Source organism: Bubalus kerabau, chromosome 15 (genome assembly GCF_029407905.1).
Source record: "Bubalus kerabau isolate K-KA32 ecotype Philippines breed swamp buffalo chromosome 15, PCC_UOA_SB_1v2, whole genome shotgun sequence".
NCBI classification, from domain to species: Eukaryota; Metazoa; Chordata; class Mammalia; order Artiodactyla; family Bovidae; genus Bubalus; species Bubalus kerabau.
This window is the reverse complement of record NC_073638.1, coordinates 55,451,782-55,478,874: the sequence shown is the minus strand read 5'-3', so window position 1 is coordinate 55,478,874 and position 27,093 is coordinate 55,451,782. Positions and strand designations below refer to the sequence as shown.

The following is a 27,093-nucleotide window of genomic DNA, read 5'->3' as shown; positions in this document are numbered from 1 at the left end:
AAAGGAGATGCTTGGAAGAACAAGAAGTCTTGCTGGAGAAGGTGTCCAAGAGGCTGGCCTGCTTGGGAAGCTCCACCTCTGGGTTTCCCCGGGTGGGTTCTGTGAATACTAATAGCTACCATTTATTGAACCCTTGCTATATTCCAGATGTGGCAAGAGTTTTTAGTGATTATCATTTTAATTCTCAGAGGAACCTTGTGAGTTGAGAACTGGCACCCTCATTCATGGATGAAACTAAAGGTCAGAAACTTGCAGTAATGTGCCCATGGCCATGAGCTAAGGCATGCAAAAGCCAGGATTTGAATCCTCCAGGATCTGATTTGACTCAAAGCTTCTGCTCTGAGCCCTTAACTATCTTCACGAAACCACTATGAGGTATCTATAATTTCCTCCAGGTAAGGAGACTGCAGTCCGGGATGACTCAACTTGTCCAAGTGACACAGGTAGTAAGTGTCTGAGCAAAAGCAGGAACATCTGACTCCAAAATTTTTCTGCCTCCCAGATAGAAGAAGAGCAAAGGCCAGGGGTCAGGAACATGGCAGAAAGCCACTGCATGTCAGGCCCTACCCTTTCCCAGGATAGTATCTGGCTGTTTCCCACCCACCCCAACCTCCCCACTTAGGCCCCTTTTGAGAATTTTCTTCTGACTTCATCTCTTCCTGTGTGGCCCCTGGGCTGAACAGGGACTCGGTAGTTCTTGGGACATTCTAAGACATCCCTCTCTGCAAAGGGTCCCCCAGAAAGAGAACAGCTAAGGTACCATCAGCCTGCAGTTTCCTCCACATATGAGCAAAGCCTGTGCATAAGACTGACAGGTGCTTAGGTCAGAAGCCAGCCAAAGGGGTTCAAATCCAGGCCATAGATTTTGGCCAATAACAGGAGCTCCTTTAAAAAACAACAACAACAACAAAAACAATATATATTCTGGGACAGACATATCACTAGGGGTTTCCTCCGTATTTTTAAATTGAATCTCCCTCCTTCCCCCATGTTTAACCCTTATTTCACAAAAGAGGAGTCTGAGGCTCCCAGTTCGGAGGCAACCAGAGTAAAGACTGCAAGTCATAAGGAGCCTGGGACTTGAACCCACCTAGGCCCCAGATTCTGTGGTTGCCTAGGAGCTGAAGAGGGAGGAGCTGCCAGATCAGAGGGAGGGGAAAGAGAGAAGGCGAGCTCCCAGCAGCGCTCGCTGACGACAGCAGGTGATTTTTTTTCCTGCAGCGCTCTTTCTCTCAGCATCTTTCCTGGATTTTTCCCCCCTCTGCTGAACGGCAGAAAAGGGTGGGGCCGCTTCCCTGCAGCAGAGACGGCAGCGGCGGCGACGGCGGCGGCTGCAGCATCCTTGGGAGAGGCGGCAGCGGCAGCAATGCTCGGTCTCCTCGAGTGGTGATCGCCTCCGAGCCCTGCTAGGTGGCTAGCTGAGACTGGACGCCGGCGGGGAGAAGAGAGAGCTTTGTCCGCGACCCTGAAACCGCACTGCCCGGCCCTTCCTCTGCGCCATGGCTTAAGCCTGCAGCCACTTCGCTTCGCGTCGCCTCGCTTTGCCGGGGTCTGCGCGCCGCCGCAGCCGCAGGGAGGGGCGCGTCCCAGACGCCCTCGCCCGGCGACCCGGGTCGCCGTGTCTCCCGCTGCGGTGCCCGCAGCAGAACGCGCTCCCGAGACCTGTGCGGCGGCTCCAGGAGGCGTTTATAGCAAGGTATCGAAGGACTTTACCGACTTTTATCTCAGTGATAGCTCTGCCAGCCCGACATTCCCGGGTGCTCTCTGAGACAGGAGGGAGCAGTAGCTCAGGCCACCAAGGAAAACAAGGTGGGAACCAGACTGGCCTGTCGAGGGGACTGAGGAAGATTAGGGACTTGCTTTAGAATCCAGCAAGAAGGAGGGCGAGCTCTGCAGCGAGCACCATGGCGTGGCCGTGCATCACGCGCGCCTGCTGCATCGCCCGCTTCTGGAACCAGCTGGACAAGGCGGATATCGCCGTGCCGCTGGTTTTCACCAAGTACTCGGAGGCCACCGAGCACCCGGGTGCCCCGCCGTCGCACCAGCAGCCGGCGCCCGCGCCCCCCTCGGCGCGCACGGTCGCCATAGAAACACAGCCGGCCCAGGGCGACGGGGATGCGGTTGCCCGGGCAACAGGGCCGGCGCCGGGGCCTAGCGGAGAACGAGAGGCTGGGGCCTCCTCTGGCCGGAGCGGACCCGGCCCAACCTCTGGCTCCGGCTCCACCTCCAGCGTGGGTCCCGCGGACTCGGTGATGCGGCAGGACTACCGCGCCTGGAAGGTGCAGCGGCCCGAGCCGAGCTGCCGGCCGCGCAGCGAATACCAGCCTTCGGACGCGCCCTTTGAGCGCGAGACCCAATACCAGAAAGACTTCCGCGCCTGGCCGCTGCCGCGCCGCGGGGACCACCCGTGGATCCCCAAGCCCGTGCAGATCGCCACTTCTTCCCTGGCGGCAGCGCCTGCGCTCCGTGCCCCTCAGCGCCGACCGCAGAGCCAGGAGCGCTGGCCTGTGCCAGCAGCCGAAGCCTCAGAGCAGGAGGCAGCCCCTGGCGGAGCAGGTGTCCTTGCGGCTGGAAAAGCGTCCGGCGCAGATGAACGCGACACACGCAAGAAACCTGGGCCCGCCTGGATGGTGCGGCGCGCCGAGGTGTCGCAGAGCCAGGAGCGCTGGCTGGTGCAGGCCGCCGAAGCCCCGGAGCAGGAGGCGGCCCCTACCGGAGCAGGTGTCCTTGCGGCTGGAAAAGCGTCCGGCGCAGATGAACGTGACACTCGCAAGAAACCCGGGCCCTCCTGGATGGTGCGGCGCACCGAGGTGCCTCAGAGCCAGGAGCACTGGCTGGGGCTGGCCGCTGAAGCCCCGGAGCAGGAGGCGGCCCCTGGCGGAACAGGTGTCCTTGCGGCTGGAAAAGCGTCCGGTGCAGATGAGCGCGACATTCGCAAGAAACCCGGGCCCGCCTGGATGGTGCGGCGCGCCGAGGTGTCGCAGAGCCAGGAGCGCTGGCTGGTGCAGGCCGCCGAGGCCCCGGAGCAGGAGGCGGCCCCTACCGGAGCAGGTGTTCCTGCGGCTGGAAAAGCGTCCGGTGCCGATGAGCGTGACACTCGCAAGAAGCCCGGGCCCGCCTGGATGGTGCGGCGCGCCGAGGCGCTGGGGCAGGAGCAGACGCCGCTGCCTGTGGCCCAGGACCAGGTCCAGGCCACTGGCCCCGAGGCGGGCAGAGGGCGTGCGGCGGCCGACGCGCTCAACAGGCAAATCCGCGAGGAGGTGGCGAGTACAGTGAGCAGCTCCTACAGGTGAGACGCGGTCCACAGCTCAGGCCTCGGGGCTGGTCATCCTTACCCTCTCCCATAGATTCCCGCATCGCAGGCATCCCTGGCCTCCCCCTCCCATTCCAGAACACAGCCCCTCCTTCCCCCCACTCCTGGCCGACTGCTCTTTGACTCTTTTGTGAAAGCTGTTATCCATCCCATCTTGCTGAAGTCTTTCACTAACCACTTCAGCCATCTTTTCCCCATCCCCGCCCCACCCCAAGTCCCTGCCTGCCCAACAGAGACCTTTGCAGTCTCTTCGCAGGCTTTGCGTCCATTCTGCCCCACCCAAGCCACCGGCTTCATTAGCCTGGGTGCTGCCCTTTGCTGGCTCAGCTGACGCCAAAGAGTCTTGGTGCCTTCCTGCAGGGCAGATCCTCCCCCAAATAGAGTGATCTCTACCCCTTCCCCACCTCCCTAGCCTGGTTCACCCAACCCTTCCTTCTTCCCTCCTCCATCTCAGTCCTTGGCAGACACCCAAGCACCACACCCTTTTCAAGATTCCCTGCCAGACGCTTATAGAGCACCCTCCTCCTTCAGTCCCCTAGGTTTTGAAGACAGATTGCTTATGCTTCTATTTGTGACACATTGGGCAAGTTTCTTAACCCTTCTTGGCCTCGGGTTCTTATCTGTAAGATGTGATGGATAACAGATTCTTCTCTTAGATTGTCTTCTCATGTACTGATTTAATATTAAATACTCAACTTATTTTTGAGCACCTATTATATGCTGAACACTGTGCTAGACATTTTGAAGATTAAATGAGATGATTCAGAAGAATTATGCCTGGCACATGGTAGGTAATTAGTACATCTTGGTTCCTTTCTGACCTTCTCATTATTTTGATTTCCATGTCCAAGACACTTCCAGCCTTCTCCCTATTTCTTTCTTATTCACCAGATGTGGTTCTCATCCTGTTACCATCAAGAACCCCCTCTTCAGCACATTTAAATTCCCTTTAAATGAATGCCTTCAAACCTGAGCATATTCATTCACTCTCTTTCTTTCTAGAATTCTCCCTCTGCTGCAGCCTCAGCCCTGCCAGTCTGCTTTCTCACCCTTTCTCCCTTTAATACATATTTCTGAATGCTTAGCTTTCAGTCCTGCCCTTATGCTTCTAACCAAAACAATTAGCTAACAGATTACTGTTGACTCTGAATACATGGCATTGGTCTTGGGGTCTCTGGGGAAGTAGAAGTTCCTGATGAGTGATTGAGCTAGAAGTGTGCAAAATGTGACTTATGGGGTCCTTCATGAATACCACAGCCAGTGGCCTCCTTCCTGCAGAAGGGTGTGGACAGGAGGACTGCAGAGTTAGTGTCTTTTGCCAGGACCTTATATGTAGCCTCATCACACTGATGTCCCTCTCCAGTAAATATGACAGACACTCCCTCTTATGCTGAGGAGAGAACAGCATTGATAGACAAGGTCTTTTGTTAAGACCCCTCCCAGGTTTTGCCTCTGGAAAGCATTTCACAGTTAAAAGGGGCAGCTTATCAATTGGCCCTTATTCCTTCTTCTTGAATTCTACCTCCGACCTGGCATTTCTTTCTTCGTTTACCAGTATCATGATCATACTGGTCACCCAGGAGTACACCACTTCCTTTTAAAGCTCTGGGTCAGGCAAGGACACAGATCTTTTCCCTTGGCTCTAGCTATGAGAGAGTGGAATGTTCACAAAATCTTTATGCTGTTACCAAGGAGGATCTAAAAGAAAAGAAAGGAAACAAATAAGCAAGCGGACTACAAAAGCAAAGTCAAGATACAATTTTGTGACTCTGCCATGGCTTTCTTGTTTATAAGGCTCTATTTTGTTCCCTAAGAACGCTAAGGCTGGCCTAACATCAGTTTTCTGGACTGATCTCTTCATCATCATACTCCCAATCTACCACCCTGAGGCAGGTGGAAACTTACCACCTACCAGACAGAATCAACCTCTCTCACCTCAATACTGGAGTAGGAAACAGAAACCCACTCCAGTACTCTTGCCTGGAAAGTTCCATGGACAGAGGAGCCTGGCAGGCTACAGTCCATGGGATTGCAAAGAGTGGGATGCGACTGAGCAACTTAGCATGAGCACCTCAATATAGTCAATACCAATCAAGAGAGATCCAGACTCTCAAATTTCATTTGATGATCCTACTCAGTTTCCAGGTTGGTAGGACTTGCTTTGTCCATCAGCGATTGGCCAGACAGTCAGGGTATAAACCACCCTTCACAGGGTGGTGGGGGAGGCTCAAGAGGAAAGGGATATATGTATACTTATAGCTGATTCACATTGTTGTACAGAAGAAGCCAACTCAACATTGTAAAGCAATTATCCTCCAATTAATGATAAATTAAAAAAAAAAAACACCCTTCAGACAATTCACTCCAAATATTTTGGGATGTACCTTTGTTCTTATAGCCTCTTCCTCCTAAACAATACCTTAACTGTGCAGTAAGCTGTCATACTGCTGGTTAGAATTACATACATCCTGCAAGTGGTTGGACTGAATAGGGGAACTATGCTCTTGCAGCTGTCAAGAATGGTTTTTCATAGCTATCAGAATTTCATCAACCTGTCCAGAAAAATCTCTGCGTACCTCAAAAAGATTTTTTTTCTAATTTGAGTCTGCTGTAAAATTTAATTATGCGTATGACTTTGGGGTCAGTAGTTCCATTTTGCTGTGTAATCAGAAGGATTTGAAAGCATTAAGAGAATAAGTTGAAAGCATTAAGACAATAAGTGTTGCTAAGAGACATCAATTTCTCTAATGGACAGTTTAAGCACATGACAAATTTGATGTGAAATTTAATATTATTTTTGTTCCAGAAGAAAAATTAATAATAGGGAAATGCACTTTGGGTAAAAGCAGATACGAAGAAATAAGATAATTAATTAAATGTACAATAAAGAAAAAAATGCCTGGAAATTATAGGCTTATCTGTAAACTTGATTTTTTTCCTCCTTATTCTCTCACATCCTTTTCCTTGCTAGGATTTTGAGTATCTCTTGAATTTAAGTATGCTGTGTATCTTACATCACCTTAAAAGCCAAACTGCACTCCATTTTACCAATAATTTGATTGACAAATCCATTTCTTCTGTCACTCTACATAAATGATGGCAGTTTATACCATGGTGACTGGTTCATCTTATGGTCTTTACAAATGACATCAGTCATATAACATCAATTTGAGTAGTTTGCTTAACTAGAGAAAGGATACACAATCCATCAGCTTAATATACTGGTATGTAATATACAATATATATTCATCCAGAGTCATATATCAATATATGCTATTTGGTTTTCCCCTGCAGTATACAATCAGTAGTTAATATCAAATGTCCTTTGATGCTATGGGTTTGAGAAATAGTCCCTGTTCTAATTCATAGCTTATCCAGACTAGCCAGGTATTTTTGCATTCAAGTGGTATCTGAGGTATCTTTAGAATTGTTTGTAATCATGAAATTGATTTTCACTACATTCATATTACATAAATGATATTATAAAATTGAGAAACATGTCTTTATTTTCATTTTAATGTTAAGGATGATCTCACTGGGCAGGTATCTGTGACTTTAGACCTAGCATTCTCAATCAGAAAATAGATAAGTCATAGGAGGCGGTTAAAATTCCTCTCTCAGCCAACCCCATTGTCCCAGCCATTAGTTAAGAGTGATAGACGGGGTAGCAGGTGCTCCCCATAGAAATGTTAATAAGCAACTTTTCCTGGAAGAAATCAACTGGGGCACCAGAAGGTAGAATTAATAAACCAGAGGCAAAATGGTACTTGAAAAATGAGAGGGATAACAAGGAAATCAGAAAGAAAAGGAGTCTTTACTATCCCCACAGTTTTCCATAAAGGTTAGAGAAAGGTCTATCTGATATGGCTATGCTATTCAGAACTGCCCTGGGCTTCCCAGGTGGCTCAGTGGTAAAGAATCCGCCTGCAGTTCAGGAGATGCAGGTTCGATCCCTGGATCGGGAAGATCTCCTGCAAAAGAACACAGCAACCCACTCCAGTATTCTTGCCTGGGAAATCCCAGGGACAGAGGAGCCTGGTGGGCTACAGTCCGTGGGGTCGTAAGAGAGTTGGACACAACCAAGCGACTAAGCAGCAACAACACAGAAGTGCCCTATACCTACAGGCACCTGCCTATTTCTCTAGTATCTTCCCGACTAAATCCCAGCAACTCTTCAAGGCCAGTCTCAGATACTAGCTTTCAACAATGCCCTCCAGGTCCTGCCACGAGGGACTGTTTTTTCTCTCATTTCCTTTTCATATTCTGTGCACTTCTCATTGTCTGCTTGATTGGAGGATACTTTTGTCTCTATCTGCCTCCCCTACCAGATAGGAACACTTAAAGAGAAGGGCTGTATTTTGTTCATTTCTGTATCTCTCACAGCTTAACATTGTGCCTAACTACCATATAGGTTTGTTGAATCTAGTGAACTTTTTAGAGTTTGGTGAAGAATTTATTCACTTACATATTGATTCATTTCACTCTGTTTCATTTAGCTGAATTAATTTTGGAAAATGACCACCAAGTCCCTGCTATGTATCAGACGGGAATCTCAGGACACCAAAAGGTGATAACCCTTATGTAAAGAAATTGTGTTTTCCTTAATCAAAATAAAGTGGGATTCCTACTCGGTTAGCACTAGAAGAAATGTTCAAGTGGGGAAGGGCAGCAAACCTTAGAGACCTGATTCTAGGTGCGCCTTCACCGGGGCAGTGGTGGCCCTCGATCTGAGCTGTACAATGAAATCACTGGTGAACTTTAAAAATGCTGTTGCAAGGGCTTCCCTGGCAGTCCAGTGGTTAAGACTCCGTGCTTCCACTGTAGGGGAGGAGGGGTGAGGGTTCGATCCCTGGTCGGCAACTAAGGTCCCTCATCCCCTGCAGCACAGCCAAAAAAATGCTGTTACATAACTGCCTTGCCAGAGATTCTGATTTAATGGGTCTGGGGTATGACCTGTGCATGTGAGTCTTTTAAAACTGCCCCCGGATAATTCTCATGTGCAATTCAGGTTATACCCTCTTCCCTTAAGGCAGAGTTTCTCAAAATTTAGTTCACGAGAGAATCATCTGGAGAGCTTCCTAAAATGCAGATTCCTGGCCTTATCCTCAGACACGCTGATTCAGCAGGTTTAAAATGGAGCCTAAGAATCTATATTTTAACAAGCACTCTAGGTAATTTTTTAAAATATTTACTTATTTGGCTGTGTGGGGTTTTAGCTGCAGCATGCAGGGTCTTCATTGCAGTGCACAGGCATGTAGAATTTTAATTCTCTGCCCAGGGATCGAACCCACATCTCCTGCATTGCAAGGTGGATTCTTTTTTTTTTTTAATTTATTTTTTTAATTTTATTTTATTTTTAAACCTCAAACACTGTATTAGTTTTGCCAAACATCAAAACGAATCCGCCACAGGTATACATGTGCTCCCCATCCTGAACCCTCCTCCCTTCTCCCTCCCCATACCATCCCTTTAGGTCATCCCAGTGCACCAGCCCCAAGCATCCAGTATCGTGCATTGAACCTGGACTGGCAACTCGTTTCATACATGATATTACACATGTTTCAATGCCATTCTCCCAAATCTTCCCACCCTCTCCCTCTCTAACAGAGTCCATAAGACTGTTCTATACATCAGTGTCTCTTTTGCTGTCTTGTACACAGGGTTATTGTTACCATCTTTCTAAATTCCATATATATGCATTAGTATACTGTATTGGTGTTTTTCTTTCTGGCTTACTTCACTCTGTATAATAGGCTCCAGTTTCATCCACCTCACTAGAACTGATTCAAATGTATTCTTTTTAATGGCTGAGTAGTACTCCATTGTGTATATGTACCACAGCTTTCTTATCCATTCATCTGCTGATGGACATCTAGGTTGCTTCCATGTCCTGGCTATTATACAGTGCTGCGATGAACATTGGGGTACATGTGTCTCTTTCTCTTCTGGTTTCCTCAGTGTGTATGCCCAGCAGTGGGATTGCTGGATCATAAGGCAGTTCTATTTCCAGTTTTTTAAGGAATCTCCACACTGTTCTCCATAGTGGCTGTACTAGTTTGCATTCCCACCAACAGTGTAAGAGGGTTCCTTTTTCTCCACAGCAAGGTGGATTCTTAACCATTGGATCACCAGGGAAGTCCTGTACTCTAGGTAATTTTGATGCAAGTGAACTTCAGGCTTTACTTGGGAAAACACTGCTTGGAAAGATTTGCTGTCTTTAAGGTACTGTATTTTCCCATACACAAATATGGTATTTTTGCCATTTATTTGTATTTTTGTCCTTCGCTTACATTTTGTAATTTTCTCTGCAAAAGTCACACATGTACACACATACAGCTTCCCTGATAGCTCAATAGTAAAGAATCCACCTGCCAAGCAGTAAACTCAGATTTGATCCCTGGATCGGGAAGATCCCCTAGATAAAGAAATGGCAACCCACTCCAGTATTCTTGCCTGGGAAATCCCATGGACAGAGGAGCCTGGCAAGCTACAGTCCATGGGGTCGCAAAAAAGTCAAACACGACTTAGCCACTAGACAACATACACACATACAAAATAGTTTTTAAGTTTTATTTTTCTATATTTAAGCCTCTAATAACATAATGACTTAGCTTTATGTATGGAATGAAGTAGGGATCTAATTTTCCTTTTCCCATATGGCAAGTCATTTATTCCAATACACTTTTTAAAAGTTCGTTTCTGCATTAATATTCCCACTGATATCTATCACATAGGTTGCATATGCTTGAGTATTTCTGAGATCTCTGTTCTATTCCATTCATCTGAGCTAATACTGTACTATCATTTCTTTCTGAGCTATTTAAAATTAGCTTTCTTGCTTTCAACATATATCCTATTACATTTTCTAATTTGTTGTTGCTCATATGTATTAATTTTTATATGTTCATATTATATTCAGCAACTTTTAACCACTCTCTAATTTTGTTTTTAGATTCTCTTGGGCCATCTGTGGAGACAATGTATACTTTTAGTAAATGCCAATTTATCATCTTCATTCTGATATTCATGTATTTTTGTGTGTATGTATATTGCTACATTGGTGGGGATATTCAGTATAAATTTGATGGTAGGTGACGGGCATCTTTGTCTGAGACAAATGGGAATGCTCCTAAAGTTTTTTTGTTAAGTATGAGATTTGCTCTGTGTCTTTTGGAGACAGCATCATATCAGGCCAAGAAACTTGTCTTTATACTAATTTCTAGGGGTTTCTAAAACTATGGATTTGTATTGAATTTTATTAAATGATTTTTGGGGCCATCAACTGAGAAAGTCGTATGGTTTTCATTTTTAGTCTGTTTATAGATTTTTCTGATATTGAGCCCATCTTTTCATTCCTAGGATAAATCTTACTTAGATAAAAATGTATTCTGTGATGCTGAATTCTTTAGTTACTTTTTATTTGAAATGTTTGCACATATATTCATAGGTAAAATTATTTTAAAACTTTTTCCTTTTTTATATCATTCTGGTGCAATATTGGATCGTGGTTATATCTATACAATTAGATAGGCAGATTTTTCTCCTTTTCAGTTATTGGAACAATGCTTATAATAAGTGTTCCTCCTTAAATAGCTGATAAGAATCTCCTGTAAAGCTCTCTGTAATCATGTCTTTTTTAGTGAATAGACTATTTTATTTACTACCAATTTGATGTCTTTAATAGTGACTCATTTATTCAGCTTTTGTATTTCTTCTTAAGCCAATTTTTAGTAATTTATATTTTTCAAGGTAATGTGATCACTTTTTTATAATTTTTAAATTTATTGACATGAGTCCTCATAGCATTATCTTGTGGATTTTATATTCAACTCTACTTATCTGCAGTTAAATCCTCTCTCACACTTAATTGGTGCCTTCTCTCTTTTTTCATAATTGTTTTATTAAGGTTTGTTTACTTTTTTTCAGAGTCACATTTTGGTTTTGTAAATCATCTCCCTTTTTAGTAAGCTTTCCTCTTATTTTTACTATTCCTTTACTTTTTATGCTGTGAGAGGTCGTACTAGGAACACTGTTGTATCCCTGGCTAAGGAGTTTGGATTTTCTTTTTTAAAGAAATGAGTCACTGAAAGAATCTAGGCTCAGGAACTACATGATAGTGGAATATGATTTAAAGATTATAAATGTCCCACCGGCTGGTGACCTGGGGAGGTGAGAGAAAGGGTGGCAAGTAAGAGGCTATGGGAATAATCCAGAGAGAACGATAAAACCTGGACTGTGGCTTTGGGATTTGAAATTTAAAGCATAGTACATATAGTTACTGAAAAACAGGTCTCAGTGATCAATTGAGATGCAAGGAAGAGGATAAATTCAAAATAAAATTTTCCAGTTTGCATAACTGGTAACAGTCCTAGTCATTGAAACAGACTTTTATTTAGACTTCTATGATGAATGTAGAGAAGAAAAAGTCAGGAGTGGAAGTTGAGCTTATTTTTAGTATCTAGAATTTGAATTGTCTATGAGATATCTGACAAGAAGTTTCAAGGGGCAGCTGAATAAATGGATCTGAAGTATAGTGAGAGTTCAGTGCTGTGATTTGAAACATCCTGTGGAAATGATTAAAGACATGGGAGGAGGTGAAATCAACTCTAGAGACGAAGTAGAGAGAATTAGCCATCAGAGAATGGAGCCCTGAAGGATACATGCATTGAGGGAACTGACAGCAGAAGGAATAACCATGAAAAAGACAAACCATTGATCAGAAGGGAGGAAAGAGAAGTAGGAGAGAAATCATGGAAACCACATTGGGCACCTATCTCAGAAAAACCTTATGCCACCCTGGAAAAGGCAATGGCACCCCACTCCAGTACTCTTGCCTGGAAAATCCCATGGATGGAGGAGCCTGGTAGGCTGCAGTCCATGGGGTCGCTAAGAATCGGACACGAATGAGCGACTTCACTTTCACTTTTTCACTCTCATGCATTGGAGAAGGAAATGGCAACCCACTCCAGTGTTCTTTCCTGGAGAATTCCAGAGGCAGGAGAGCCTGGTGGGCTGACGTCTATGGGGTCACACAGAGTTGGATACGACTGAAGTGACTTAGCAGCAGTAGCACTGTGTGCAAAGCATTTTTCTGGATCATTGGTTGACCTTGCACAGTTAGATATAATGTTACTGAAACTAATCCACAAAGATGAGAGGAGAGAAGATACACACATTAATAGTTGGTTGCTCTCCTAGAAAAAAAAAGGCATCTAATGGATCTGTGAGCTTTCAAAAAAGCAGTCAAGGCAGTGACAGTTCTAAATCTACAATCACAAAGAACCACTCAGTGTCCCAGATATAAAACTCAAATAATCCAACAGTGTCCACTAAAACTAAAGAGAGCCATCTCTGTGATCAATGCAGCTTTGGTTTTTCAGATTGTCAGTTGTAGACACATAGACAAGTACGCTGCTAATTCTCTGCCAAATGAAGAAAACTGAAAATGGACCTTGACCAGCAAACTAAAAATTCTCTTGGTGTTCACTAAAAATGCTAGTTTTCACCATTAGAAATAATAATAATGGTTAATCAAGTGTCTCCCATGTGCCTGGCCGGCTGCTAGAAACTTTGGATGCATTTTCTGCTGTAATCTATGTAGCAGCTCTGCAGAAATGGTTCTGTTACTTCCCTTTTAGAGCTCAGGACCCATGAGTCCTCTGGTCTATCTTTAAGTGATGAAACTTGAAGGCACAGACTTTGTCCAACACTTTGTCTACACACAGCATGTCTCCTCCACAGTCATATTAACTTGTATTGTCTCAAATCATCTTCACTCCAGCAAATATTGATTAGTGTCTTCTCTGTATCTGGTTAATTCCTAGGAAGACAAAGTAGTCCTTTCTCTTGGAAGGCTTATGTTTATTAGGCAGATACAGGTGTGCTGAAAAGTTATCAGTGCCCTAACAAAAGTCTATGGACGGTTTGGTGGGGCACAGAGGAGACAGGGTTAAATCTACTTGATTTGAGGGTTATCAGGAAAGGGTTCAGTAGAGAAGTGACTGGTAGGCCGAATCTTCAAAGATGACTAGGTATTCAATGGGGAAGGGATCCGTCTGAGTAAAAGTACAGAAGAGAAATTGTCAGCCGATAGAGCTTGGAGTGTTCTTGCCTGGAGAATCCCAGGGACGGGCGAGCCTGGTGGGCTGCCGTCTGTGGGGTCGCACAGAGTCGGACACGACTGAAGTGACTTAGCAGCAGCGGTAGCAGAGCTTAGAGGTCTCATTGGATGAGAATAGAATGGTGAGAAATAGACCAGGTAGGCAAGCTGGACCAGCTCCTTTATCCTACAAGCAAATGAAGAAGCAGGACTGGGTTTTGGATATTAGCAAAGGTGACTTTGGTAGCAGTGGGAAGGATGGATTGGAGGGAATTAGACCAGGAGCATAGAGTCCAGAAAGGAAGCTGGAGTCTAAGTAAGAGATGAAGAAGGCCTCCAGCCAGGAAAGGATGTAAACAAGCGCTGATGGTACAGAATAACACGAGACGGTGGCTAAGTGAACGTCGACAGAAAGTGAAAGGGAAGAGTCTGGATGTTTCCTTTGGATGCCTTGGATGTCTGGGGAAACAGTCGTGTACTCAGCTAGATAGCATAGGTTTGGATAAGTCAAATTTGAGATGTCTTTGGAAGGATTGCATGGAGGTATTCAATAGAAAATGAAAATGGAAACCCACACTGCTGGAAAGGGGTGTAAACTGCTACAGTCACCTTATAAAACTCTTTAGCATTATCTATTCTAATCAAACATATGTTTGCTCTGTGACCCAGCAATTGCACAGTAGGTACCTGACAGAAATAAGTGCAGAAGACTTGTACAAGAATGTGTATAGCAGCTTTTATTTAATAATAGCTAAAAAGTAAAACTAACCCAAATGCAGCTCCTTACTTTCCACATCTCTCTTTCCACTCCTTACTAGTATCATTCCACACCACGTTACACAGCTCTGCGTTGTGCAGTCAAAAACCTTTCTAGACATTGCCAAAAGCCCTCTGTGTATGCCAGAATTGATTTGGTTGAAAGCCACCTGAAAAGAAAATTACCACAATACTCAATAATATGGATAGATCTCAAAGACATAATGATGAGTGAAAGAAACCAGACAGAAGTGTACTTACTGAATGATTCCATTTGTATAAAATTGCAAAGCAGGCAAATGTAACTGATGGTGATCGGTGTCAGAACTCCCAGTGACAATCTCTGGGAGTGGGGCGGAGAATTGGCCAAAATGTTGGAAATGCTCTATATCTTGCTCTGGGTAGTGGTTGTGTGGGTCCATACACACGAACTAGAGTTTCTCTGGCGGCTCAGTGGTAACGAATCCACCTGCTACCGCAGGAGATGAGGGTTTGATCCCTGGGTCGGGAAGATCCACTGAAGAAGGAAATGGCAACCCACTCCAGTGATCTTGACTGGGAAATTTCATGGACAGAGGAGCCTGGTAGGCAAGAGTTCATGGAGTCGCAAGAGTCAGATACTGAGCGACTAAACAACAACAACATACATCTGAACCATTAAGATTTATGGACTTTCTTTATTTTGCTTGTTATACCTCAATAAAAAAATGAGAAACAAATTACAAACTAAGTATCTGGAAATACAAATTTGATGCTCAGGAGAAAAGGCATAACAGAAAAGAAATATCTGGATATCAAGCTGTCAGTGAGGATCAAGCATGTGGGGGGTCAGAGTGGGTGGGAAGAAAGGGGGTGAGAAGAAGAACATGCTGCAGCCAGAGCCCAGCAGCCCCGACATCTCAGGGATGAGCAGAAGAGTCAGTCAACGAAGGAGCGTACGTGTCTGTGTTGTTCTCATCGGAGACTGAGAGCATGGCCCACCATAGTCCTGCAAAAGCTACCTGCACGCGTATAGCATAGTAGTGTTCTTGTCCATCCTTCTGATCCCATCGCAGTCCATTGTCAGTGTGTATTTCCTTTCAAACTGAATGAAGAGGCTTTGTATATAATTCTTTCAGTGGGAAAATAGGGCCCAAGCCCCAAACCGCAAAACCCACCCTGAGTGCCTTTCACTGTGTTGTTGCCTGTGGTCACTGTCTATTTCCTGCAATGACATCAAAAAGCTGGCCCATGTTGTGGAATATCTTAGAGTGGCCCTTAAGAATTGTTCCTCATTAAACCATAATAGTGGGAGAAAAACGGTCAGTGGCAGAAAGCAAAAAAAGCAGATTGTTCGAGACAACCGAGCCTCAACCTCATTTACTGAGCACACAATGCCTTACTGATGTAACATACCTTTTAATTTAAGACTTTATCATGACCTTTTAAGGTAAACCTTTCTCTCTTAAAAGATGAAGGATTGAGTCAGGGCCGTCTGGGGGCTGAGGTCACTGACCACCTGTCAGTAGCTGAGCTGGTTCAGGAGCCTGGCTCTCCTCATTCCAGCCTCCAGCTGTGTCTTTCTTGTGCAGACTAAGCAGCCCTCTGCCTTGTTCCCACAGTTCGACATGCCATTCCTGGGAGGGCAGCTGTCTGTCCCCCAGTTTCCACTCTCCTAAGCCTATACTCTCTTCCTTCACCATCTTCTGCAGTGGCAGAAGGACAAGTGGTTTCACTCCTCCTTGTCCTGGGCTCCCCATGGATGCTCTTCCCTTCCAGGGCAAGGTCTCAGCAGCTTAGCCTCTGGTCAAGGCTTCCCAGGCTCTGATGTATCTGGAGCAGTCAGCACTTTTTCCCACTGCTCTCTTCGCACACCTGATGCTTTTTCCTGCAGATTCTCAGTTCTGGTTGAACATTAAAATCTCAGGGACCCCAGGGAGTGATATAGCCGGATAACCAGCTGAGCTGACCCTTGACAAGCTCCACACATAACCACTGCTGGATTTTGCTCACAATTTTCCGTCCCATCCACCTTCCATCTTCTTTCTAAATCCTTCTATCCTTCAGGGCTTTTAGCTCATGGTGAAAGAGGCTTATACTATAAAAGCAGGGAATTAGGCTGGATTTATTTGATCGTAATATCATCATTATAATAATATAGTGGGCTTAATATCATTTTTATTCCAAGTTCAATGCAGCATCTTAAGAGCATGCAGGGGCTGGGGCTATGGGCTATGAGGATTCAAGGTGCAGAGCACATGGAAATGGATGCCCACCCCCTCCCAACCCCACTCCCCTCCACCCCCCTCCCCTCCACCACCCCGTACAGGAGCTTGCTGTCTTATGTGGAAGGCAACACAACATGCAAGTATCTAAGTACCAGGCAGGGCCTGCTGAGGTTTAATCAGGATCCAAGTTCTCAAGGGCTGCAATTAGGGCTGGTTAATTCTGTTGGAAGATTCATGGAGGGATGATTGTATGAGTCCTGGGTGATGTCCTGGAGCCCTGTAAAGCAGCGATCCACAACCTTTTTGGCACCAGGGACCAGTGTCATGGAAGAGAATTTTTCTACAGACCAGGGAGCAGGGATGGTTTAGGGACGATTCAAGCTCATTATATTCATTGTGCACTTTATTTCTAATTTGTGCACTTTATTTCTAACACTACCGCTGATCTGACAGGAGGTACCATGTGGCCCAGGGCCTTGGGATCCCTGCTGTAAAGGATTTGGTGACCAGTAAAACTAGGATTTGCATCATCTCTCTCTAACTAAAAATTGATGACCCTGCTGCTGCTGCTGCTGCTAAGTCACTTCAGTGGGGACCCTGAGAAACCCTTTATATTTCTCGCCAATAAAGTGAAGTGAAAGTGTGAGTCACTCAGTCATGTTCGACTATTTGCGACCCCATGGACTATAGCCCTCTAGGCTTTCTGTCCATAGAATTCTCCAGGCAAGAATACTGGAGTGGGTATTCCCTTCTCCAGGGAATCTTCCAGACCCAGGGATCGAACCCAGGTCTCCTGCATTGCGCGTAGATTCTTTACCATCTGAGCCACCAGGGAAACCATCAATAAAATGGAGATAATTATGCAGTGGTGACCTCACAGAGTCATGATGAAGGTGAAGGGAGACAATGCTTGTATGAGTGTCTGCCCATCAGTTAGTGCTGCCCACTTTTGTTGTTATCATTGAGAGAATGAAACAGAGCAGGTTACCAATAAGACTTTCATTGATTCATTTATTTAACATCTGCCACATCTGGTATCAGGCACTATGCTAGAACCTGGGGATATAGAAATAAATTACACAGACTCTGTCCTACAAGGGTTCCTGGTCTAAAGTGAAACATAATAAGAAAATTATAGTAATGATAGTAAGTGCAATAATAGAAATAAGCACAAGGCAAAACCACAAACACAGAACACTAATGAAACCGATTTTATGGACCACAGCCTTGTCTAACTCAATGAAACTATGAGCCATGCCATGTAGAGCCACCCAAGATGGACAGGTCATAGTGGAGAGTTCTGAAAAAACATGGTCCACTAGAAAAGGGAATGGCAAGCCACTTCAGTATTGTTGCCTTAAGAACCCCATGAACAGTATGAAAAGGCAAAAAGATATGACACTGAAAGATGAACTCCTCAGGTCGGCAGGTGCCCAGTATGCTACTGGAGAAAAGTGGAGAAGTAAGAACTGACTCATTGGGAAAGACCCTGATGCTGGGAAACATTGAAAGCAAGAGGAGAAGTGGAAGACAGAGGATGAGATGGTTGAATGGCATCACCGACTCGATGGACATAGGTTTGAGTAAACTCTGGGCATTGGTCATGGACAGGGAGGCCTGGCGTGCTACAGTCCATGGGGTCGCAAAGAGTCAGACATGACTGAACCGATCCAAACTGAGAGGAAAGGGGGATCTGACTCAGTCTGAATTAGGGACCACTTCCTGAGTAAGTGGACCTGTGCAGTGTGTCAAGAGCAGAGTTAGTTCCACCAGGAAAGCAAAAAATAGGAACTATGTAATCCTTCCTAGAGGTTTTTCCCAATGAGATAAGAACAAAGAAGGCCTTTTAAGACTACAATAGTTAATAGGAATTCCAGCTTCTCCCAGATATCTAGCTTTATTTGGAGATTTGCATTCAAATCCTGCTTACCATTTATTAACTGTATGTCTTTGGTCAAGTTACTTAACCTATTGTCTCTGATTTGTTTCCTGGTTGGTGAAATAGAACCAATAATACCTATCTTGCAAGGTTTTCAAATGACTTAATGTTTCATGAAATCTCTGATTCTCTCACCTGTCATATTTACTATTGCACTCCCAGAACCAAGCTTAGTGTGTGGTTTTTAGGAGATGCTAAATAGATTTTAATTGAACAAATGCATGAATGATGTATGTTCAGCACTTAGCACAGTGCTTAGCCCATAGTAAGCACTAAATAAATGGCAACGCTCCTCCTCATCACTCTCAGTAGGTTTGAGAACCACTTGGCTAACATAAAGAGGTAGTTTTGCCCTTCTGTGTGCACACATTCTGAATTTCTGGGAACAGATCCATGAAATACTCAGATAAAAGATTTTCTGTGTTTGTAGTCTGATATGAAGAATCAGGGAAGACCTCAGGATGGAGGGTATCACCTAAGCTGAACTTTGAAGGCTCAGTCAGATTTCAGTAGGAACACACTATCAGGTGGGCAGGGAGGTGACATACTGCAGGCAGAAGGGACAGTGGGAGAAGGGACAGCAGGAACGGGTGGAGCAAGGAGTGTATTTGGGGAGCCACAGCTATTCAGATATGACAGATGTCCAAGTGTGAGGGATGACACGGCAGGTGGCAAGTCCGGAAAGGTCTTGACCAGTGATCAGCATCTGTTCTGTAGAGGGAAAAATAGTAAATATTTTAGGCTTTGCTGGCCCTTATATAACCAGAAATAATAAATTTCCAAAAAGTTTCATTGATGAAATTCAAAGTATAATAATAATAGGTCTACTAATGAGTAGATTGGATTCTTTAGGGGGATAACATTTGCTGAAAATAGATCCAAAATTAGTGTTCTTTTTCTTCATATTGATTGCAAACATTTATCTTCAGAAACCATTCCCAGCTCCTGGCTGAACAAAAGCAGCTTGAGGGCTGGATTTGATTCACGGATCATGGTTTGCCAATCTCTGATCTATATCACTGAGGACAGAACACTGTGCTACCAAGATTCAGACTCTGAATTTAAGTAGCAAATGACCTCCTGAACAGAGTGCCTGAGAATACTTGGTTTGACCATGCCTGATTTAGCACATCGTCTCTTCTTCCCAAGTGACATAGTCCCTCTCTTGTTTCCTTACAACTGAAGAGCAACAGGGCACTGATGTATGTGAGAGTCTCTTTGTCTTCATATATAATGGGTAAACAGCCCATCGCTCATAGCAACAAGGATACAAGGTACGGGAGTCGCCATTGTGAAATGTATTAGTCTCTGGCTGCTATGATCATCTGTTTGGAGTTCCCCAGGAGTGGAACGTGTGCTTGGTTTTTGTTTTAAACAGACAAGGAAAAAGTGGTGTTAAAAAGTGCATTGAGACTTAACCCACTTGCCTAGGACTCAGCACCTAAGTCAAGAATGGAAGAACGTTCTCCTAAGAGTTTTATCTGACTCCTCAAGGAAGCCCCTGATCCAGCATCCCTCCAGAGTTAGCCTACGACTGGATGAAGAACTGGAGACTTGGTGATTCTAGCTGCTAAGAATCTAATCTAATACCATTCTCTGGGGAGCCTTTTTAGCAAATCCTAGTAGCCTACTTCAAACAACATTTGTAAGAAGGTGATATTTTATAAGTGCTACCTTAATCTCTATCTAGACGGAGGAATTTTGGTAGAGAGTATTGCTTTATGAATGAATAGATTCAATTCATATTCAATTCATTCATTCAATTTAATTCAATTCCTATTTATCGAGTACTTCCTATGTATAAGACACTGAGCTTGGCTCTGGGGGAATGATTGTCAGGTCCACAGTTCAGAACATCCTAATTTACTCATTGTCTGTTCCTACTGCAATAGCAGGAAAATAGATAAGGAGGAAGAAGATGGTGATGATGATGATGGAAAAGGAGGAAAAAGCAGAAGATCTTGCATTGGCAGAAGCATGAATGCTTTTAACCAGAAAGGTGTTTAGGACTGGGGGCAAAAGAAGAGAGACGAGCTCTGAGGAACATCAGTAAATTAATAGTCATGGATACTGATCTGGTAGCCACAGTGCAGTAGATCAACCAAATGTCTTGGCATCAGATAAAACTCAGTTCAAATTCCAGCCTTCCTGTTTACCATTTATGTAACCTTGGTGAAGTTATTTCAAGTCTAAGAACTTCAGTTTCCTCCTCCAGAAAATGGGCAATATTATATATCATAGGTTGTGTGGATGTGGATGTCTTCTGTGAACCATTAGGTCTTGCAATTGTAAAATATTAATACTCAGAAAGAGCATGGAATCCAAGAGCACAGAAGCCTCGAGGCCAGGAGTGCCGTCACTCGGGGATTCGGCTCGGCACTTGAGTCGCTGGACTAGTGCTATGAGCAAGACAGGTGCGATTTACCACGGGTGAGCAGTACAATAGACACGGTGTTAAACATGCATCCCCATAACTCATATTAAACACAGCTGCGAGGAATTCTAGGCAGGGGAAGTACAACGCACTAACAGAGCACTTAATGAGAGCTGACAGGCCTCACCTAGACCAGGAGTTGGAGCTGCTGACTGAGGAAGCAGCATTTGAGCCGAGCCCAGAGGATGAAGGTGAGCCTTGATGACTGCCTCCTGGGTGACCCTGAACAAGCCTCTCCTCCACTGACTTCATTCTCCTGTCACTAGAGGGCTGGCCCAGCTCCCCTCGCCCCCCAAAGTCCTTCCCAGTGCTGCAGGACCAAACTCAAAGACCCCCGTACATGATGCCAAAGCACCCTTGTCCTTGGCTTGCAGTAGACAACCCTGTGTAGAGGAGAGAGCGTGACCGTGACGGGAACACTCAGTGACATTGAAGAGGGAGCTCGTGGCCTGGGATTTGGTTTCATCCATTTGATACTGCTCTCATTCCCTTCTAAATAGCTGATGCCATCTTGTCCAAGAAATCTTCAAAGCACTTTTTATTTTCTTTCTTTTTTGGAACTTTAAAAAATACTCCACAAAGAATAGTATAACACCCATATTGCTGCTACCCAGAATTGTAAAAATTATTCTATTATATTTACTTTCATTCATTTTTGTGTTAAAACATCTTTTAGCCCACCTGGTCCAGACCCATTCTGCCCCTCCCTCTGACCCCCAGGAGGTCACCACCATCAACCTTGGTGTGCACATCTCTTTATTCATAAACTGTGTAAGACATTGCTGTATGTGTGTGTGTGTGTGTTTTCTTAAATGACCTCCAATGCTATGTATCATTTTGTGACTTTAGTTTTTTCACTCAACATTATATATCTTGCTGCTACTGCTGCTAAGTCGCTTCAGTCGTGTCCGACTCTGTGCGACCCCACAGACAGCAGCCCACCAGGCCCCCCCGTCCCTGGGATTCTCCAGGCAAGAATACTGGAGTGGGTTGCCATTTCCTTCTCCAATGCAGAAAGTGAAAAGTGAAAGGGAAAGAAATAACAAATATGCACATGTAAACATCCAATCATATATAGTTCCTTCTTTTTAATGGCTGTATAATCTGCCAGCAAATGAATATATCACATATTATTATTTATCTTTATTTACATTTTGGTTTTCCTAAACTTTAATTATCACAAATAATGCCGCAATGAATTTTCTTGTATATGTCTCTCTCTGAATATATTTAAGAGCTAAGTATGCAATGATTGGATCTTGGGTTATACGAATTTTACTAGATATTGGAAATTTGCTGGACTAATTTTTATTTCAACTAATAGTGTATAAAAGTATCCCTTTTTCTTCTAATGTCAGAATTTAAAGTTTAAATTTTTGCCAATTTCATAGTGTGGAAATGGTATGTTGTTTAATTCACATTTCCCTAATTTTCAGTGAAATTAAGATGCTTTTCATGTGTTTATTGGCAATGTGCATTCCTCTCCTGTGGATTGTATATTCGTTGTTGCTATTGTCTTATTCAGAGGTTATCTTTTTTCTGTTCAGCTACATTGATTCTGATTATTAATCCTTTTTTTTCCTGTGGCTTGTCTTTTACCTTTATTTATAGTGTCTTTTGTCACACAGAAAATTTTCATTTTAATGTATTTACTGTGTTTAGCCCTTGCCTTTATGTTTTATGTTTTTACTCCTAATTGAAGAAATACTTCACTATACCAAAGAGAGAGACACATTATTTTATGTTTTCTCCTGACAATTTCAAGGTTTATTTTTACACATTGAGGGCTGTGATATTTACACCTGAAATTAGTTTTCCTATTTAGTGTGAGATAGGGACACATTTTCGTGTTCTTCTCTGTAGAAGACCAGTGACCCAGATCCACTGGTTTGAAGGGTCATTTCCCCCCCAATTTAAAAAGTTCCCTCTATCTCATAGCAAGTTGCCTCATGGACTTATATTTTTGCTTAAGTGTTATTGTTTTCCTGAGTTTGAAGAAGCATTGCTTCTTCAGTTCCATGAATTTCTTGACCTGTGTCTCTGAATAATGCTTCTCCCCATTTTCTGTGTTCTCTCCCCTGGAACTTACATACACTGTTTCTTCTCATATATCCTCTTTGTCTTTGAAAATTCTTCTTATTTTCATATATCTTATCTCTTTGTGCTTAATTCTGGATAATGTCCTCAATATGTCACTAATTTTCACACATATGATTTTACTTCATTCCCTGAGTTTTTTGTTTCTATAGTATGTCATTTCTAGAAGTTCTATTTGATTTTTTCAAATATGCTGTTCTTTTTTTCATAGTCTTATTATGATTTTTTTTCTTTGTGTCTTTCAACATTTATTAAATAGTCTCTTTCAGGTCTTAATGTTATTTCAAGTTCTTAGGATACTAATCATTATGGCAAACCATTTCTCACATGGTTTTAAAGTTTTTATTGTGGGTTGTAAAAGTGGCCCCCTAGAGCACTTATGCACAATTAGGGACTCCAGCCCCACGCTTCGGGTATTAATGGACTGTGACACCCCTACCTGGACCCTTAGCAGAAAGGGGCTTCCTTGTTACTACTCTAGGTCAGCGACGCCCTTACACAGCAGGGGCGCCTTTGTGGCCCTGTTCCATGCAGGAGTTTCAGTTCCCACTGCCTAGCCTCCAGAGGCCAGGTCTCCTTACCATTAGAGACAGTGCTGGGGTCCAAGGTCGCCCATGGCCATAATGGAGTCACTTCTCAGGCTTACTGCTCTGATGAGGAGGTGCCTTTGTTTTTGGCATCTGAGGTTTCTCATTTATTTCTTTTGGGCTCATCTCTCAATGTAAAAAGATTTTTATTATATTTTATAATAAGTTATCCTGATTTCTATATGTTTTAATGGGGAGAGCTTAGCTTACTCAACCGAATTTCCATTCTTGGATTTTTCTATGTAAATGATCATATTATTTGCTATTAATGACAATATTTTCTCTGCCTTTATAACTTCCCTCCCTCTAATTTATTCAGTTTTGTCTTAATTCACTGTCTTGGAACACCAGTACAATATTGCAAAGCTTCTCCATAGACTAGTATAGCAGAGAAGGAAGCATAATATAGTGGCTTATTTTGGTATCTAGCAAATCTGGATGGAATTCAAGCTCTGTGACTTAATAGTTCTGGTTTTGTGCAGATTGCTTACTTATTTAAACCTGGCTTTCTCATTTGTAAAGTGGGATGATAGAATTTACCTTGAAGAATTATTTTTAGAATTAAATTAGTTACTACGGGTAAACCACTTGGATTAGTCCCTGACCCATAACTCAATACAAGTATCATAAATATTAATTATCAGCATTAATGTTGGGTTGGCCAAAAAGTTCATCCGGGTTTTTCTATAACACCACACAGAAAAACCCAAATGAACTTTTTCGCCAATCCAATAGTAGCTTGCTGCTGCTGCTACTGCTAAGTCACTTCAGTCATGTCCGACTCTGCGACCCCATAGACGGCAGCCCACTAGGCTCCTCTGTCCCTGGGATAGTAGCTTAGTATACATTATAACTACTCTTCCTAAATCAATGGTAGAGGTTTGTTGTCTGAGGCTCAGAGAGGTTGAACACCTTTCCTAGTGTCTCCTAGCTAATAACAGGAAGCGTACGTTATAGCCCTGAACAGGTCCTCTGAGACTGTGTCTTCCCCTCCCCAGATCACGCTCCCCGTGACTGGAGCAGTAGTTTGTACGCTGTTGCAGAATCAGGTCCTGGGCAGAGAACTTGGCAGGCCATCAGTGGGAACCTGGAGGACAAAGGTCCTGGTACCTTGCTCAGCACTTCCAGAACAAACTTGGAAAAATGCTCAGGGCTAGGCAAGATTCTTGAGAGGAACTTCAAAGAAAGAAATACGCTTATAGCCTTTTGCCTCTAAGAATAAGAATTCCTGTTTCCCAGCGTGTTGAAAACATCATCTATAACATAGAGAACCAGAAGCCACATAGGAGAGGAGCTGCTTTGCAAATTGTCCATCCATGCATACACCTATTCATCCCTGGATGCCTAAAGCCAGATGACCTGGGGTCTAATCCTAGCTCTGCTGCTTAACCTTGGCCATGCTTTTTGACTTCACTAAACCTCACATTCTTCATCTATAAAATGAGAATAAATCATAAGGGCACCTACCTTATTGGGGTGGCGATCAAATGAGTTATGCATGTAAAACACTTAGAGAAGCACCAGGCACATAACGTATGCAGGAAATGTCAGCTTTTATTATTATTACTCGTTTCTGCATATAATCAAGGGCCTGCTCTGAGTTCCATCTCTGGGACCGCCAAGAAGGATGTATGACATATGTGGAAACTGCTGTTGTCTTTTAGTCACTCAGTTGTGTCCAACTCTTCGCCACCCCGTGGACTGTAGCCCACCAGGTTCTCTGTCCATAGGATTTCCCAAGCAAGAATACTGGAGTGAGTTGCCATTTCTTTTTCCAGGTGGAAATTGCTGTAGGTGTACAGAATTAGCTGGTTCTACCAACTGTGAATTTCAAGAAAGACATGATAGATGAAGTCAGATCTGCCTTCAACACCTACCAATGCCCTCCTTTGTGCCAAGAACCTTGTTAATTAACAGGGTTATAAGATAGAAAGTTCTAGTCTCTGCTATCAAGGAGTCTGCATTCTGGATGAAGAAGAAACTATGTGTTTATAGATGACAGACTCATAGTTATTTTTTTAAAAAGGCAAGATTGGGCTGCTGTAAGAAAACAATGGAGGAACATCTTCAGTGTTGTGCTGAAAAATGGTTAACAACCAGCTCCCCATATAGCTTATTGACAAAAAGGATGTGAACACACACTTGACAAATAATAAAATACATAATATTATTTACTGTAAATTTCAAACACCTATAACTTCAGTATGACTTTATATTTCTAACACATCCACCATCAGTTTTTACAATTCCACCACCAGCAAAGAGATCACAAACCAGACTGACTATGTGCTTCATCACTATTCGACTCTGCAAAGATATTGATGTTAAGGCACACGAGTGTGGTTCTGACTAATGTTAGCCACTACCTTTGTTTTTGTTAAAGAAGAGGTGAAAAGGAAGCAATGAAGATGCAAAGACATGTCAGAACTTCACTCTTTAGTCAGTGCTGTGAGCTTCTTTGCTCAGATAATAGTTTTGAATGCTGGAAAAATATTTCCTCAGTTTTTTGTGCTGTTCGCAATGGAACAGCCTCAGATATAGCACACCTTTAAGTTTAACCTGCTTTATAAACACTTACCCTATCACTTGCTTAAGTCTGAATAATCAGCAAAACAAGAAAGCACGTGCTGATTTGTATTAATAGCATTTGCTGATTTCCATGGTGTCAGCATCTCAGCACATCCCACCATGGCAACGATTGCCCACCTGACATCACTTCCCATGGGGTGGTCAGGAGCACACCAGTATGTAACCTTTTCATCCAATGCATACAATAGATCTAAATCACTCCCAAAGCACAGATAACAGTAACACAGTAAAATAGTTAGAAAGTGGTGTGTTTTGAGCAGTCATTACCTTTATTTTTAATGTAACTTATTTAATCAATGTTTGTATTATGTAATTACATTTCTATAAATGCTGTGCTTTACAGCTGGCTCAGAACATCCAGCAGTTGGCTCTCTCAAGGTAGTATGAGCTGGCTGCAGCACATCACTGACCTTTGAAACAGACATGAAAGTCAGAAAAAGCTTCTGAAGGACTGGTGTTTGAGCAGGGTTCTGAGGGTTGAGTAGAAGTCTACTGGGTAGAGTAGAGGGAGGCATCTCAGGCAGAGGGGACAGAGTGAGGGAAAATACATCCCCAGGGCCTCTGAGGACCAGGGTGGGAAGTAGGAGAAGACCAGAGAAGACGGGCAGAGTTTGTGATTCTTGAAGGTTCTTGTGAACCCCTTATCCCCAAATTCTAGGGAACCATGGATGGATATTAAATAAGAAAGTGAGTGATTGGATTTGCATTCTCAAGAGACCTGTCTGGAAGCTGTGTGGTGAGAGGTTTGAAGAGGGCCAAGGCTGGAAGCAGAGCATGCCATGGTGCTGTGGTGCAGTCAGTAAGGTGCCAGGCTAGGGAGGTCATGTGGTGAGGGAAATGCACCCAAACAGCATAGGCAAAGGCTTGAGGCGTGAGAAACCAAGCACAGGAAGCGGGGATGGTATGGGAAGCCTGGGCATAGACTTCCTGCTGGAGAACAGCAGAGATGTGACTGGAAATCCGGGCACTGTTAACACAGTATCAAGGAGCCTTGTGCCAGTGGGTGTGTTGGAGATAGTCCTGTGCTTGGACTGCACTGGCCAGAAGTGGGGTCAGTGTTCTGCATTCACTC

At 43.8% G+C, this 27,093-nt stretch overlaps 1 protein-coding gene across 2 annotated transcripts in view; it reads left to right on the top strand.

The window, feature by feature from the left end:
* The first annotated feature begins 1,478 nt into the window (after positions 1–1,478).
* MAP6 (microtubule associated protein 6) overlaps positions 1,479–27,093 on the top strand; it is an 83,688-nt gene continuing 58,073 nt past the window's right edge. The window contains exons 1-2 of one of the 2 annotated variants that reach the window (XM_055549110.1): positions 1,479–2,645; positions 3,141–3,289. In XM_055549110.1, the coding sequence (XP_055405085.1) occupies positions 1,905–2,645; positions 3,141–3,289 (890 nt within the window). In that variant the 5' untranslated portion in view covers positions 1,479–1,904. Of the gene's footprint in view, positions 3,290–27,093 lie in introns of both variants that reach the window. The other variant, XM_055549111.1, reaches the window with a different exon arrangement.